This window comes from Pongo pygmaeus, chromosome 9 (genome assembly GCF_028885625.2).
Source record: "Pongo pygmaeus isolate AG05252 chromosome 9, NHGRI_mPonPyg2-v2.0_pri, whole genome shotgun sequence".
In the NCBI taxonomy this organism is placed as follows: Eukaryota; Metazoa; Chordata; class Mammalia; order Primates; family Hominidae; genus Pongo; species Pongo pygmaeus.
Genome location: NC_072382.2, coordinates 120840663 through 120853365, shown reverse-complemented (window position 1 = coordinate 120853365; position 12703 = coordinate 120840663). Strand labels below are relative to the sequence as shown.

The window sequence follows — 12703 nt, the reverse complement described above, 5'->3', positions numbered from 1 at the left end:
GTGGGGGTACTTCCTCCAACAGGATGCCTACCTCTCTGCCCCATCAGACCCCGTCTAACAAGAAGTGAATAGAACTGAGACCAAACAGAACATATTGAATAAATATTTAAATCCTGATACTTCAGGTGGCATGGAGGGCCACAAAATTGAAGTTATCCTGTTTCCTGGCATGGGATCAAACTTTCAAAGAGTCACCGGGTACAGTGGCTCATGCCTGTAATCCCAGCACTTTAGGAGGCTGAGGCAGGAGGATTGCCTGAGCCCAGGAATTCAAGACAGCCTGGGCAACAAAACGAGACTCCGTCTCTACAAAAATAAAATAATTAGCCAAGTGTGGAGGAGCACTTGTAGTATCAGCTACGAGGGAGGTTTAGCAGGGAGGATCCCTTGAGCCCAGGAGTTCCAGGCTGCAGTGAGCTGAGATCACATCACTGCACTCCAGCCTGGGTGACAGAGCGAGTGAGACCCGGTCTATTAAAAAAAGAAAGAAAAAAAAGAAAACTTTTAAGGAGTCTAATTTCTTCCCTTTTCCATTCTCCCTTTGTCAGGTAGGAGAAGGGAGTAGGGAGTGACTGGACCTGGAAAGGAGGGCTGCAGTAGCTATAATATTGACCCCTTTCCTTTAAAAATCCTACGCCAGCACAGATTTCCCAGACGCTCTCTAGGTGGCCTCAGACTCCGCCCCTTTAGTCTTCCGGTTCTGGTTTCCGACTGTAGCGTTTAAATCTCGCGCGCTTTACAAGGATTGGCTACATCAGCGAGTAGTTGGCAGTCTGCGTGCTACCCCTCCTCCTCGCCTTTTCTCCCCGGGCAAAAGGTTTTCAAATTCGGCCAATCAGCGGGCGGGCTCCCTCAGCCGAGCCGCGACACCCAAGGGTTAACCGCAACCAACCGGAAGCGGGTATTGGAGAAAAGAGCCAATCAGGAGGGCGCGGAGGTGTGTCCTGGGGGCTTATAAAGGCGGCCTCGCGGCGCGCGCGCGACAGCAGTTACACTGCGGCGGGCGTTTGTTCGAGTGTTTGATCGCTTGTACTTCACCAGCCTACCTCGCTAGCATGTCGGGCCGCGGCAAGACTGGCGGCAAGGCCCGCGCCAAGGCCAAGTCGCGCTCGTCGCGCGCGGGCCTCCAGTTCCCAGTGGGCCGTGTGCACCGGCTGCTGCGGAAGGGCCACTACGCCGAGCGCGTTGGCGCCGGCGCGCCAGTGTACCTGGCGGCAGTGCTGGAGTACCTCACCGCTGAGATCCTGGAGCTGGCGGGCAATGCGGCCCGCGACAACAAGAAGACGCGAATCATCCCCCGCCACCTGCAGCTGGCCATCCGCAACGACGAGGAGCTCAACAAGCTGCTGGGCGGCGTGACGATCGCCCAGGGAGGCGTCCTGCCCAACATCCAGGCCGTGCTGCTGCCCAAGAAGACCAGCGCCACCGTGGGGCCGAAGGCGCCCTCGGGCGGCAAGAAGGCCACCCAGGCCTCCCAGGAGTACTAAGAGGGCCCGCGCCGCGGCCGGCCGCCAGGCCTCCCCATGCCACCACAAAGGCCCTTTTAAGGGCCACCACCGCCCTCATGGAAAGAGCTGAGCCACTTCAGACTGCGGGGCAAGCGGGCCGCGGCTCCCGGCTCCCTTCCCCTCCCCTCGCCCGCGTTCGCCGCCCGGCCTCGAGTCCCCGCCCGCCCCCGCTCCTGTCCCGCACCGCCTGCCGCGTCGGCCTCGGGCCCTGCCTCGTCCGCCGTCCGCCCTCCGGTAGGGCTCGGGCCTTCCGGATGCGGCTTGGGCACTCTTCGGGGACCGCCGTGGCGCGGAAGACCCGAGCCTGCCGCGGGGAGGCCGGCGGCGCCGCACCTGCCCGCCTCGGCGTTCGTGACTCAGCCGCCCCATCCCGAGTCGCTAAGGGGCTGCGGGGAGGCAGCAGCACCTTCTGGAAGACTTGGCCTTCCGCTCTGACGCAGGGCCGAGGTGGGCAGTCCAGGCCGAGAGGCCGGCGGCCCTGAAGGTGAGTGAGGCCCTCGGCAGCTGCAGCCGGGGTGTCTGGTACTCCCCCGGCGTGGTGCTTAGCCCAGGACTTTCAGACGTGGCCGCTGGCCTGGAGGCTTTGGTGGGAGAGACACGATCGCTGATTTCGGTCTGGCGGCCCCTCTGCGGCCGGGACCCAGGCCTTTCACATCAGCTCTCCCTCCATCTTCATTCATACGTCTGCGCTGGGGCCGGGACGAAGCACTTGGTAACAGGCACATCTTCCTCTCGAGTGACTGCCTCCTAGGAGGACATTTAGCGGGGGGCAGAGGCCTGCAGTTTGGCTTCACGGCTGGCTATGTGGACAGCAACAGCCAGGCCTGTCAGGCCCCCCCACGCCGCCCCATTTCCCTTCCAGCAAACTCAACTCGGCAATCCAAGCACCTAGATACCAGCACAAGTCGGTTAATCCCTGTCTGGACTGAGCCTCCGTTGGCTTCCGAACTGGAATTTTGCAGCTAACCCTTCCACGACTAGAACCTTAGGCATTGGGGAGTTTTAGATGGACTAATTTTATTAAAGGATTGTTGTTTTTTTAAATGGAGCATTTGTTTTCATTTTGTAAGAGTTGTAGGATTAGTGACTTTCTATACTTTCCTGATAGTAGGGGTGGGAGGGGCCATGCAATATAAATAGGCTCTACTGTTAACTGAAGAAGGGGCAAACCATAGGAATTTAAGATTATGGCTCTGTTTCTTGGTGTTCCTGGGAGACAATTTATTCTGTGTGAAATGAAAACTATTGAGGCAGAAGCAGAAAGGATGTACCAGGAGAACTTTGGGCAAAAGTCCCAGCCTCTGAGGTAAGGATGAAAGGGCTTTGTGTTTGTTCATATCTTCCCGCCAACCACACACACACACACACACACAAAACACCTTCAGAACTGGTTTATTCGTAGAGTTGGTTACATTCAAAGGCTGTTGCTTGGACTTCTCTAAAGAGATGAAGCCCCCACATACTGAGGAGGCAAGGCAGTCAAGGCCCCAAGGTGAGGCAAATCCCTGGAAGGCTTGAACCCTGCAGTTCAGTCTCCTGGGGTAATCACTCCCCAGATAGCAGTGAGAATGGGGCACTGAGGCCCGGGATGTAGGCACTGGACAGCAGCAACCCAGGCATCTGTGCCCCACAAACCAGTTAATGGGCATCGTTAAGCTGCCGTGCAACATCCAGGATGTTTTTGGCTCCTTTGCTCAGCAGCAAGTTGGCCAGGCTGATGCCCAAGTTCTGGGCAGCCAACTGGGGCCCTCGTGGAATGTTACGAGCAGTGATGCCTACCAACTGTGGGTCATCCTCAGGGCCATCTTCATGCTGTACGAGGGAAGGAGGTAGGATTTGGTGAGAACAAAAGAGATTATATGCACTCTTGTTTATTACCCCCTCGCCCTCCAGCTTTGGTACCTGGGCAGGGACATGGATGGTAGCCTGCATGGTCTCTTGTATGCTATCTGAGCCGTCTAGACTCCAGACTCCTCCAGTCAGGTACAGCTGGGGAAGAAAACAGTTGCCTCAGCACAGTCTGAGAGGGGACTACTTAGAAACCTGGGATGCACAGGAAGAAATGCCACAGTCCTCCATTCCCCGGCTTCCCACCCATTTCCCCCCACTTACTTGCCCATCCTTCATAGCTGTATGCACGGCTACTGGCACACTGCAGCCTCCTTCCTGTAACGAGAAGTTCTTGTGAGCTGCAAGGGCTCTTACCACCACCCTGTGACCACAGACCTGAGGACATCACTGAAAAGGCAACTGTGGGCCCAGACCTGGTCCTCTCCATACACAACATTCAACAAGAATGAGTGAGCACTATATACAGAGCATTCATGTGAGAAATCTTCCCTACCACCTTTCCCAGCTCTCCAAGTCCCCAGCCCTCCACAGGTGGAGCACAGGCCCTACCAGGTGCCTCAGGAAGGCCCTTTCAGCGATGCAGCGAAGCAGAGTCTCGGGATCGTGCAGCACACCCACCAGATCCAAGATGTCCTGGTCCTTGGCTCGGACTTCCACGCCCAAGGCCCCCTGATGGAAAAACAGCCTAGGACATCAGGCCTGATCTTTCCCCAACCAATGGCGCAAAGCATAGGACCACCTCTGTCTACTTGCTCCCCGGGGCCTTTTGGACCGGTAGCATCCCAAGGCCTGCCCCTCCCTGAGAATGCTATTCTGGGGAAGCAAATGCAGAAGGTTGTGAGACCAGCTTCTTGGTTGAGAACAAAGGGAAGGGATATGTCACCATGTGGCTTCCCTGGTCAAGTATACCTGGCCCACAGCATACATGCATTCCTCAGGGTGCAGGATCTGTGGAGGCGGAACAGGTAGTCAAAAGGGTGGACACGGGGATGTCTAAAAACAGCTGGCAGTGAGATGGGGGTTCCCTATCATCTAGAAAGCCTGGGTAGGCCTAAGTGTGAGTCTGGCCTCTTTTTTTTTTTTTTTTTTGTAAATTTTCTCCAGGAAAGCCTAGAGTCTGGCCTCTGATTCACAATCTTCCCAGCCTACGGTGTTAGAGGTGGGGTGGTCAACAAGTGAAGACAGATGGTCCTTGACTTAACAATGGGGTTACATCCTGATAAACCCATTGTTAAGTTGAAAACATAAGCTGAAAATGCATTTAATACACTTAGCCTACCTTACATTTGCTCAGAACACTTAAGATTAGCCTATTATACTTGGACAAAATCATCTAACACCAAGCCTGTTTTACAATAAAGTATTGAATAGCTCATGTAATGAATACTATACTGAAAGTCAAAAACAGAATGGCTGTATGGGTACTAAGTACAGTTTCTACTGAACGTATATCGCTTTCACACAATCATAAAGTCTAAAAATCCTAAATTGGGGATGACTGTAAGGCAGAAAGGAGATGCAGATGAGCTGGGGAGAGGCTAGGGGCAGGCCCTACCTGCCCCACCCGGTTGTGCCAGCCCATGCGCTGCAGGCCAGCTGTTGCCAGGATGATGGCACTGAACTCCTGCTGCTCGTCCAGCTTCCGAAGCCGGGTGTTGAGGTTTCCCCGCTGTGGAGAGTTGCTAAGGACCACAGTGTCGGGCAATCTGGGGCCTCATGCAGTTCCCTCTGCCTGAGTCTGTCTTTCCCTCTCTAGCTGGCTGACTTTCAGTCATCTTCCAGCTCTCAGCTTAATGGTAACAGCTAACTGTTACATCATACTTACTACATGCCAGACACTGCTCTAAAAGTACTTTCCATATGTCAGCTCATTTCATCTTCACAACAACCCCATGAGGAAGGTAGTATTATCATCTCCACTTTACAGATAAGGAAAATGACATAGGGAGGCTAAATAACTTGCCAAGGTTACAAGACCTCTGAGACACCTTCCCTGACACCCCAGACTTCTGTGTTTAGATGTTCCAACTGGAAGTTTCCAGAAAATTCCCAACTTCACTTATTGGAGCACTTAGCACATACTATTTTTAAATTTAGTTTTATGAAATGTACTACATATTCATTGTAAAAGTCAAAACAATATAGTAGCATATAAAAATGGAAGTACTGACCGGGTGCGGGGCTCAAGCCTATAATCCCAGCCCTTTGGGAGGCTGAGGCTGGTGGATCACCTGAGGTCAGGAGTTTGAGACCAGCCTGACCAACATGGTGAAACCCAGTCTGTACGAAAAATACAAAAATTAGCCAGGTGTGGTGGCACCTGTAATCCCAACTACTTGGGAGGCTGAGGCAGGAAGATTGCTTGAACTCAGGAGGCAGAGGTTGCAGTGAGCCCAGATTGCACCACTGCACTCCAACCTGGGCAACAGAGCAAGACTCTGTCTCAAAAAAAAAAAAAAAAAAAAAGGAAGTACTCCCTATCCCTCCAGAAGTAGTGACTGTTCAGTTCAGTATAACTGCATTATCCCTAAGTAAGAAGTAAACTCTACATATGCAGGGGAATGTTTATCTTGCTCACCATTATCCCCAATGCCTTGCACTCCAAACACTTGTCTGGGGCTAAGAAAACATTAGACTATAAATGAGTGGACGGATGAGTGCATGGAAAGACAGGCCACTGACCCCACGGGCTGCTTGTTGGAAGCCCCTTCCACTCTCCGGACTCCCAGAGCCCTCTAGACCTTGTCTTTTTCCTTGGCTGCTGTCTCCGTCACTCTTCTAAAAGGATCCGTCACTCTTCTAAAAGGATACAATACTCCTGAACTCCAGATGCGGGAACTTTCTCTGCAGCTGGGCTGCTCTCCGCAGGGAGCTGGTTCCCACCACACTGCCCAGAGAGAAGTTACAATGAGATTTTAACACTAGGCGGTCACTGTTCCTTTCCTCCTCCTCCCATCCCTGCATCTTCTGGGCACATCCCACCAAGCTGCCTATCCAGGCCCTACTTACCTCTTCTCTGGCAGGGTTTCTAGGGTCTTCCCAGCAAATTTTGGGTGAAAGACAACAGCATCATGAGGGTTTTCCCGCCTGGGGGAGGAGGGAAGGGTATAGAATGAGGGAAGAGATTTAAGTTCAGATCACCTCTATTCTCTCTCGATTGCCAACTCACTGGTATTTCTTGAGTTTTCTGCCACCAGTCAACACTCCTCAGGGCAGAGGACATAACCCTGAAGCAGAGGGTCAGGTCCCAAAGGGAAAGGCAAAGGTTCACATGATGCCTACCCCTGCCCAAGCCCCTTACTTGCAAGACTCTTACTTGCAAATGGCTCCGATGGTGAAGCCAGGAGGAAGCACAGTGGGCAGGTCCTTCAAGGAATGAACAACCAGGTCCACTCTATAGAGATGGGAGAGGGGGGCAAAGAGAAAGGGTATGAGCAGCCAGTTTTCACCCCTTCTCCACCCACTCCTGCCTCTACTTCAGTGGTGGAGCCTAGGGCAGTTCAGGAAGCACGCCTTCCCAAGATCTCAGGAGCATGAAAACTGCTCTCCTCTCACTCTCCCTCCTACCCTCCCTCCCCCGGCCATTCTTGCAGTCCAGGCAGCCAGATGGCTCAGAACCAGACACTCTCCTTTTCTAAAGCCTGAAAAAACTCACTTATGAGCCGCCTTCAGCCTCTCTGAGGGTTTAAGCCCAGCAGCCTATCTGACACCCGGGGTCCCAGCAAGAGACCTAGCATACTAGGGTCCCAGCAAGAGACCTAGCATACTAGGGTCCCAGCAAGAGACTGGGAGGGCACCACACTCTCCTATCTTTACTTACTCATTCTTCTCCAGGGCATGTTCAAGCTCCTTGGTAAACAGGCTCTTCTCTCCAATCTGCCGGGCAGAAAGAGCCTGAGTGAATCCCTTCAGGGAAGGAAAGAAGAGTGGGGACAAGAACTGGGGAGGAAGATGTTGTTACCTTAGAGAGTGCGGTATCAAGAATCTTGTCCCCTGTGGTGGACATAGCAACTGAGGAGAGAGTCGATCAATCAGGTGCTCATTATTGATCAGCATTTACTGAGCCTAGCACTGTGCTACGATTCATGATGGGGACAGAGGCACATAATCCCTGATTCCTGCCCTCTGAGTATATACAATCGAGCAGGAAGACCAGAAACACTCATAAACAGACCCAAAGCTCAAGATGTTAAATGCCAGGCTAATCCAGGTAGTCAGAGCTGGAGGTATTCAGAGGAAAGCACCTTCGGAACTGGGAGCAGCCCAGAGGGAATCTCGGGGCAGCAGGACGGGCTTCAGCTATAGGCAAAGCCAGAAATGTTGTGTTCTCCCCTCTTGGGGTACTGGGCTTCCCATTAGCTTCCACTCCTTTCCAGAAAACTCACTGATTTCAAACTGCAGGCCAGGGTACAAGGCTTTCAATGTTGCCACCACACTGTCCGTCTGTATGCGAGCAAGCTGCGAGTAGAGATTTGGATTAGTCCTGCCCTTCCCAGCCACTGCTCAGACTCTTCAGACTCTCATAGGTTAGGCAGATCCTGAAGGGACTGGAATTTCCATCTGAGAATGAGAAGGGGCTTGGGAGCCCTCTGTACTCCAACAATTTTCCCAGCCTAGGGACGATCTTGCCATAGAATGTAATCTGCCATTCCCCGGGGAACTTAACGCCCAGCCACCCCATCTCCTTCATACTAGGAACTAACCCTCTGAGTCCCCCAATTTGTGATGCTATGAGCATCATAACTGTTCTGACAAACCTCCTCCACCCCGGCTCCTGTACCCACCTGGCTCTTGCGGGTACCCACACGAATCACTCTCATCTTTGGGCTGTTTTCTTCCTGCAGAAAAAGTCCCCAGGTCACAGTCCCCTCTGTTTCTAGTGTTCCTCAGCACCTTGTCCAAGAACCAGAATCACTGGCTTGGAAGAAAGGAACTTCAGAACCTGGCCTGTGGCCAGCTGAGTCTCAGAGTGGGGACATACTCCAAGGCTGGTCCCTTTAACCTTCCTCAGTACCTTCTGCCCTCCTCAGGGATCCAGAGAAGCAGAGACTAGAGGGAGGCGATAGTAGGACCTGCTGTTGCTGCCGCTGCAGTAACCAGGACACTGAGCCCTGAAGCCCACCTTGACCAAGGCAGTTGTCAGTGGGAGTGCTGTGCACAGCCAGGTGGGTAAAGAGATAAGGCCCATCAGCCTGGCCACAGGAAGGGTGGGGCCTGCAGCTGGCAGGGGCAGGGCAGCCAGGACCACACTGGGGAACCTGTGCTGAGTCACTGGAGGATAGATTCATTATCTACAATGGACGAGGCACTTGAGAAAATTTCAGTGCCATCCAGATGCCACATGGAGTAGACTAGAGTCTAAGAGCAGCAAGCTGCCACCTTCTCCAGCAAGAGGCCCAGATGTCTGGCTACAAAAGAACTCAAGAGGATGAAGATCTCACAGTGGGGAAAGCTGACAGAATTAAGGGTCCCTTAATCTGGCTGGACTGCATGCATTAAGGACTGAGGTAAACAGATCTGATGTACAGTCCTGCTCAGCCTTTTGGCTGGGTGACCTTGGGTACACTGTCCCATCAGGATCTGTTTGTTCATCTATAAAATAAAGAGGTTGGACTCAGGTTTCTTCTGCCTCAGATGTTCCATAAGACTAGGAGGCTGCGCTGCCTAAAGTTCGTTCACCTAGAGTGCTGCCTCTGGTTTCACCAACACGGAAATATTGACAGGCCAGAGCCCAAGTCAAGAACTCAAGAGGACACGCCTCTTCCTCCTGCCAGAGTACCTTGGACAAAAGTATTCACTGCTAAGCAGGTAGAACTGAATTCTTCAGTTTAAGACGGAGGTCCCATTTCTCTTTTTTTTTGTTGAGACAGAGTCTCACTGTGTTGCTCAGGCTGGAGTGCAGTGGTGTGATCTAGGCTCACTGCAACCTCCACCCCTGGGTTCAAGCTGGAACTACAGGCATGTGCCACCATGCCCAGCTAATTTTCGCATTTTTAGTAGAGACGGGGTTTCACTGTGTTGGCCAGGCTGGTCTCGAACTCGTGATCCTCCTGCCCCAGCCTCCCAAAGTGCTGGGATTACAGGCATGAGCCACCACGCCTAGCCTGATCCCATTTCTTTCTACATCAGACAGCAGCCACTGTAGATACTGATACTGTCGACAGTCAACATTCCCTGATCTGGGATGTTCATCCTATGGACTTCCTTTTTTTTTTTTTTTTTTTTGAGACAGAGTGTCCCTCTGTTGCCCAGGCTGGAGTGCAGTGGCATGTTCTCAGCTAACTACAACCACCACCTTCCAGGTTCAAGCGATTCTCCTGACTCAGCCTCCCAAGTAGCTGGGACTACAGGCGCACACCACCACGTCGGCTAATTTTTTGTATTTTTAGTAGAAACGGGGTTTCACCGTGTTCCCTAGGCTGGTCTCGAACTCCTGAGCTCAGGCAATCCACCTGCCTCAGCCTCCCAAAGTGATAGGATTACAGGCATGAGCCACTGTGCCCGGCCTAATTTTTACATTTTTAGTAGAGATGGGGTTACACCATGTTGGCCGGGTGCTATGGAGTTCTTTTGCACCCAGACATCTGGGGCCTCTATTGCCGGAGCAGGTGACAGCTTGCTGCCCTCAGACTCTGGTCTACTCCATGTGATCACTCCAATAAATTAACCCTGGGAGACCCTTTGCAAATTAGGCTAGGCTTGATATTAAACACGGCCACCAAAATTCTGGGCCACAGGGAGTCCACAGAAAGGACTCTAAGGTCCCAGAACTACTAGGTTCAAACAGTTCCTTAAGTTCATTGAATGTGCACAGCATATTCAAGTCAAACCGTTTCATTAAAAAATAAAACACTGAGCACTTCTATGTTGAAGCTATTGCTTTTGCATATTGGTTTCCTCTCAAAAATCCTATCAGGTAGACAAGACAGGCACCTTTGGGACCATGTTACAGAAGCAACGGGTGGCACCAAGGGATGAGGTGACTTGCCTAGGGTCACAGAGCTAATAACCGAGAGAGAGTTGGGGCTACAATTCAGATCTTCCTACTCCTAATCCAGGACTCTGGAATGACTGCAAGAGCAAAGATCCCAGCCCTCACCAACTGGCTGCACAGGGGGAGATTAGCAGCTCCCCATCTCTTTCTTATCTCAGCCTGGCAGTGGCTCTACCAGCTCTGCAGTTTGTCTGTGCACAAGCCGAGGGCTCGGCAAGCAGGCTCGTAATGGAAAGGCCCACGGCGGCCTCCCACCCACGGTAGTAATTCAGTAGGTGTGTCTCAGCTGGGGACTTCGAGCGTTGGCTGTGGCTGGGAGACCACTATAACATAAAAAGAAGGCGCACTTCTAAGACGTTTGTGTGCAGTTCGAAGGCTTGGCTTATGCTCTCTCCTATGAGTCAAAAGTGGAACGTGTCTTCCCAAAGGGGCCGTATCTGCATCCGCCTCGGCCCAGCCTCGAATGAAAGGGCCCCGTCTGTGTAGACGAACGTTCTTGGTCTGGGTCACTAAATCTAGAGCGGTGCATCCCAGGCCTGATGGGAATCCCACCCAGATGCCCGCAGGGACCGGAGTTCCGTTCCAGACAATCCTTCCACTCTTAACCCAGCATCACCGCTCTCTCATTTCCCCATTCCTTCCGGAGGGCAACCAAGCTACTGGCCCTTTAAAAGCTACTCGGACCAAAAAAAAAAAAAAAAAAAAAAAAAAATAGATAGCCGTTCTGACCAATAGACGACTGAGGATGGCAACCTGGGGCCAATCGCTGCACGGCTCGTCCAGAAGCCCAAAGTGTGCTAGTCACCGGCTCAGCACTCACCGCCGTTGCAGCCGCATTGCCGTTACCAGACATGGCTCCGCTTGGAAAGTAGGCTGTGTGTGGGTGCCGCTAAGGTCCCCCGGCCCCGGGAAGCCGGGGGCTCCGGCCGGCGAGTACCAGGAACACGTGGTGCCCGAGATCGTCCTACAGTCTAACTCCTGGTCTCCGCAGAGCCTCGCGTCACTTCCGGCGCCCTCCCTCGAAGGGGAGGCCCCACCCTCTGGGCGGGAATTGGAACCTTGCGACAGAGTGGACCTCCCCATTCGACCTCCCCATTCCCCAGCTGTGACATGAGCAAGTGGTGCAGCTTCTATGGCGCTTCCTTTGCTCTGTTCAAACTTAGCTTTGCTACAACCTTGAAATAGGCAGCATTTTTCTTTTTGATATGGGGTCTCACTGTGTCCCCAGACTAGAGTGCATTGGCATGACCACGGGTCACTGCAGCCTTGACCTCCCGGCTCCAGCGATCCCCCCACCTCAGCCTCCCAAGCAGCTGGGACTACAGGCGCACATCACCATGTGGGACTAATTTTTAGGTTTTTCGTAGAGACAGCGGGGAGGTGGTCTCACTATGTTGCCCAGGCTGGTCTCGAATTCCTGGACTCAAGCAGTCATCTCGCCTTGGCCTCCCAAAGTGCTGGGATTACAGGCGTGAGCCACTGGCCCAGTCAGCATTTCAATTCTTAAAATGAGGAAACTGGTTCAGAGAGATTAAAGGTCATGCCTACAGACAAGTAACTGAAGTGGGAGCACAAACGCTACATACTTGTAGTGAGAAAAGGGCTTATTAGGAAAAGTGCTTTCCCATGAACATAATTTTTTTTTGAGACGGAGTTTCGCTCTTGTTGCCCAGGCTGGAGTGCAATGGCACGATCTCTGCTCACTGCAACCTCCGCCTCCCGGGTTCAAGCGATTATCCTGTCTCAGCCCCCCGAATAGCTGGGATTACAGGCACGCACCACCACACCCGGCTAATTTTGTATTTTTAGTAGAGATGAGGTTTCTCCATGTTAGTCAGGCAGGTCTTGAACTCCTGACCTCAGGTGATTCGCTCACCTCGGCCTCCCAAAGTGCTGGGATTACAGGCGTGAGCCACCGCGCCTGGCTCCCATGAACGTAATTAACAATCATGATTATTAATAATCACCCAGCTGGGTGCAGTGGCTCACACCTATATCCTCAGCACTTTAGGAAGCCAAGGCAGGAGGATTGCTTGAGCCCAGGAGTTTGAGACCACCCTGGGCAACATGGTGAAAACCTCATCTCTACAAAAAATACAAAAATAGCCCAGGTGTGGCAGCACACACCTGTAGTCCCAGCTATTCAGGAGGCTGAGGTGTGAGGATCGCTTGAGCCCAGAAGGTCGAGGTAGCTGTGAGCTGTGGTGGTGCCACTGTACTCTAGCCTGGATGACACAGTGAGACACCCATTTTTTTTTTTTTTTTTTTGAGATGGAGTTTCACTCTTGTTGCCCAGGCTGGAGTGCAATGGCACAATCTCAGCTCACTGCAACCTCCGCCTCCCGGGTTC

General features: G+C 52.6%; 2 protein-coding genes across 3 annotated transcripts; one reads left to right on the top strand and one right to left on the bottom strand.

Moving 5' to 3' along the window:
- Nucleotides 1-328: 328 nt before the first annotated feature.
- LOC129007487 (histone H2AX) lies at nucleotides 329-2552 on the top strand. Its single transcript, XM_054438474.2, has one exon. It carries the CDS (start codon nucleotides 1056-1058, stop codon nucleotides 1485-1487), a length of 432 nt encoding a protein of 143 aa, XP_054294449.1. The 5' UTR covers nucleotides 329-1055; the 3' UTR covers nucleotides 1488-2552.
- A 332-nt stretch (nucleotides 2553-2884) lies between these two features.
- On the bottom strand, nucleotides 2885-11380 carry HMBS (hydroxymethylbilane synthase). Of its 2 annotated transcripts, none has more exons than XM_054438473.2 (14): nucleotides 11174-11380; nucleotides 8144-8197; nucleotides 7745-7817; nucleotides 7321-7370; nucleotides 7180-7235; nucleotides 6676-6753; nucleotides 6369-6446; nucleotides 6171-6246; nucleotides 4915-5028; nucleotides 4269-4307; nucleotides 3909-4028; nucleotides 3621-3674; nucleotides 3411-3497; nucleotides 2885-3320 (listed from the first exon to the last, which is right to left on the bottom strand). In XM_054438473.2, the coding sequence occupies exons 1-14, from the start codon at nucleotides 11204-11206 to the stop codon at nucleotides 3147-3149; spliced, it is 1086 nt and encodes a 361-aa protein (XP_054294448.1). In that variant the 5' UTR covers nucleotides 11207-11380; the 3' UTR covers nucleotides 2885-3146. The 2 variants fall into 2 exon arrangements, with proteins under 2 accessions (XP_054294448.1, XP_063528264.1); XM_063672194.1 differs by having other exon boundaries at nucleotides 7745-7919; nucleotides 11174-11369.
- Between the last annotated feature and the right edge of the window lie 1323 nt (nucleotides 11381-12703).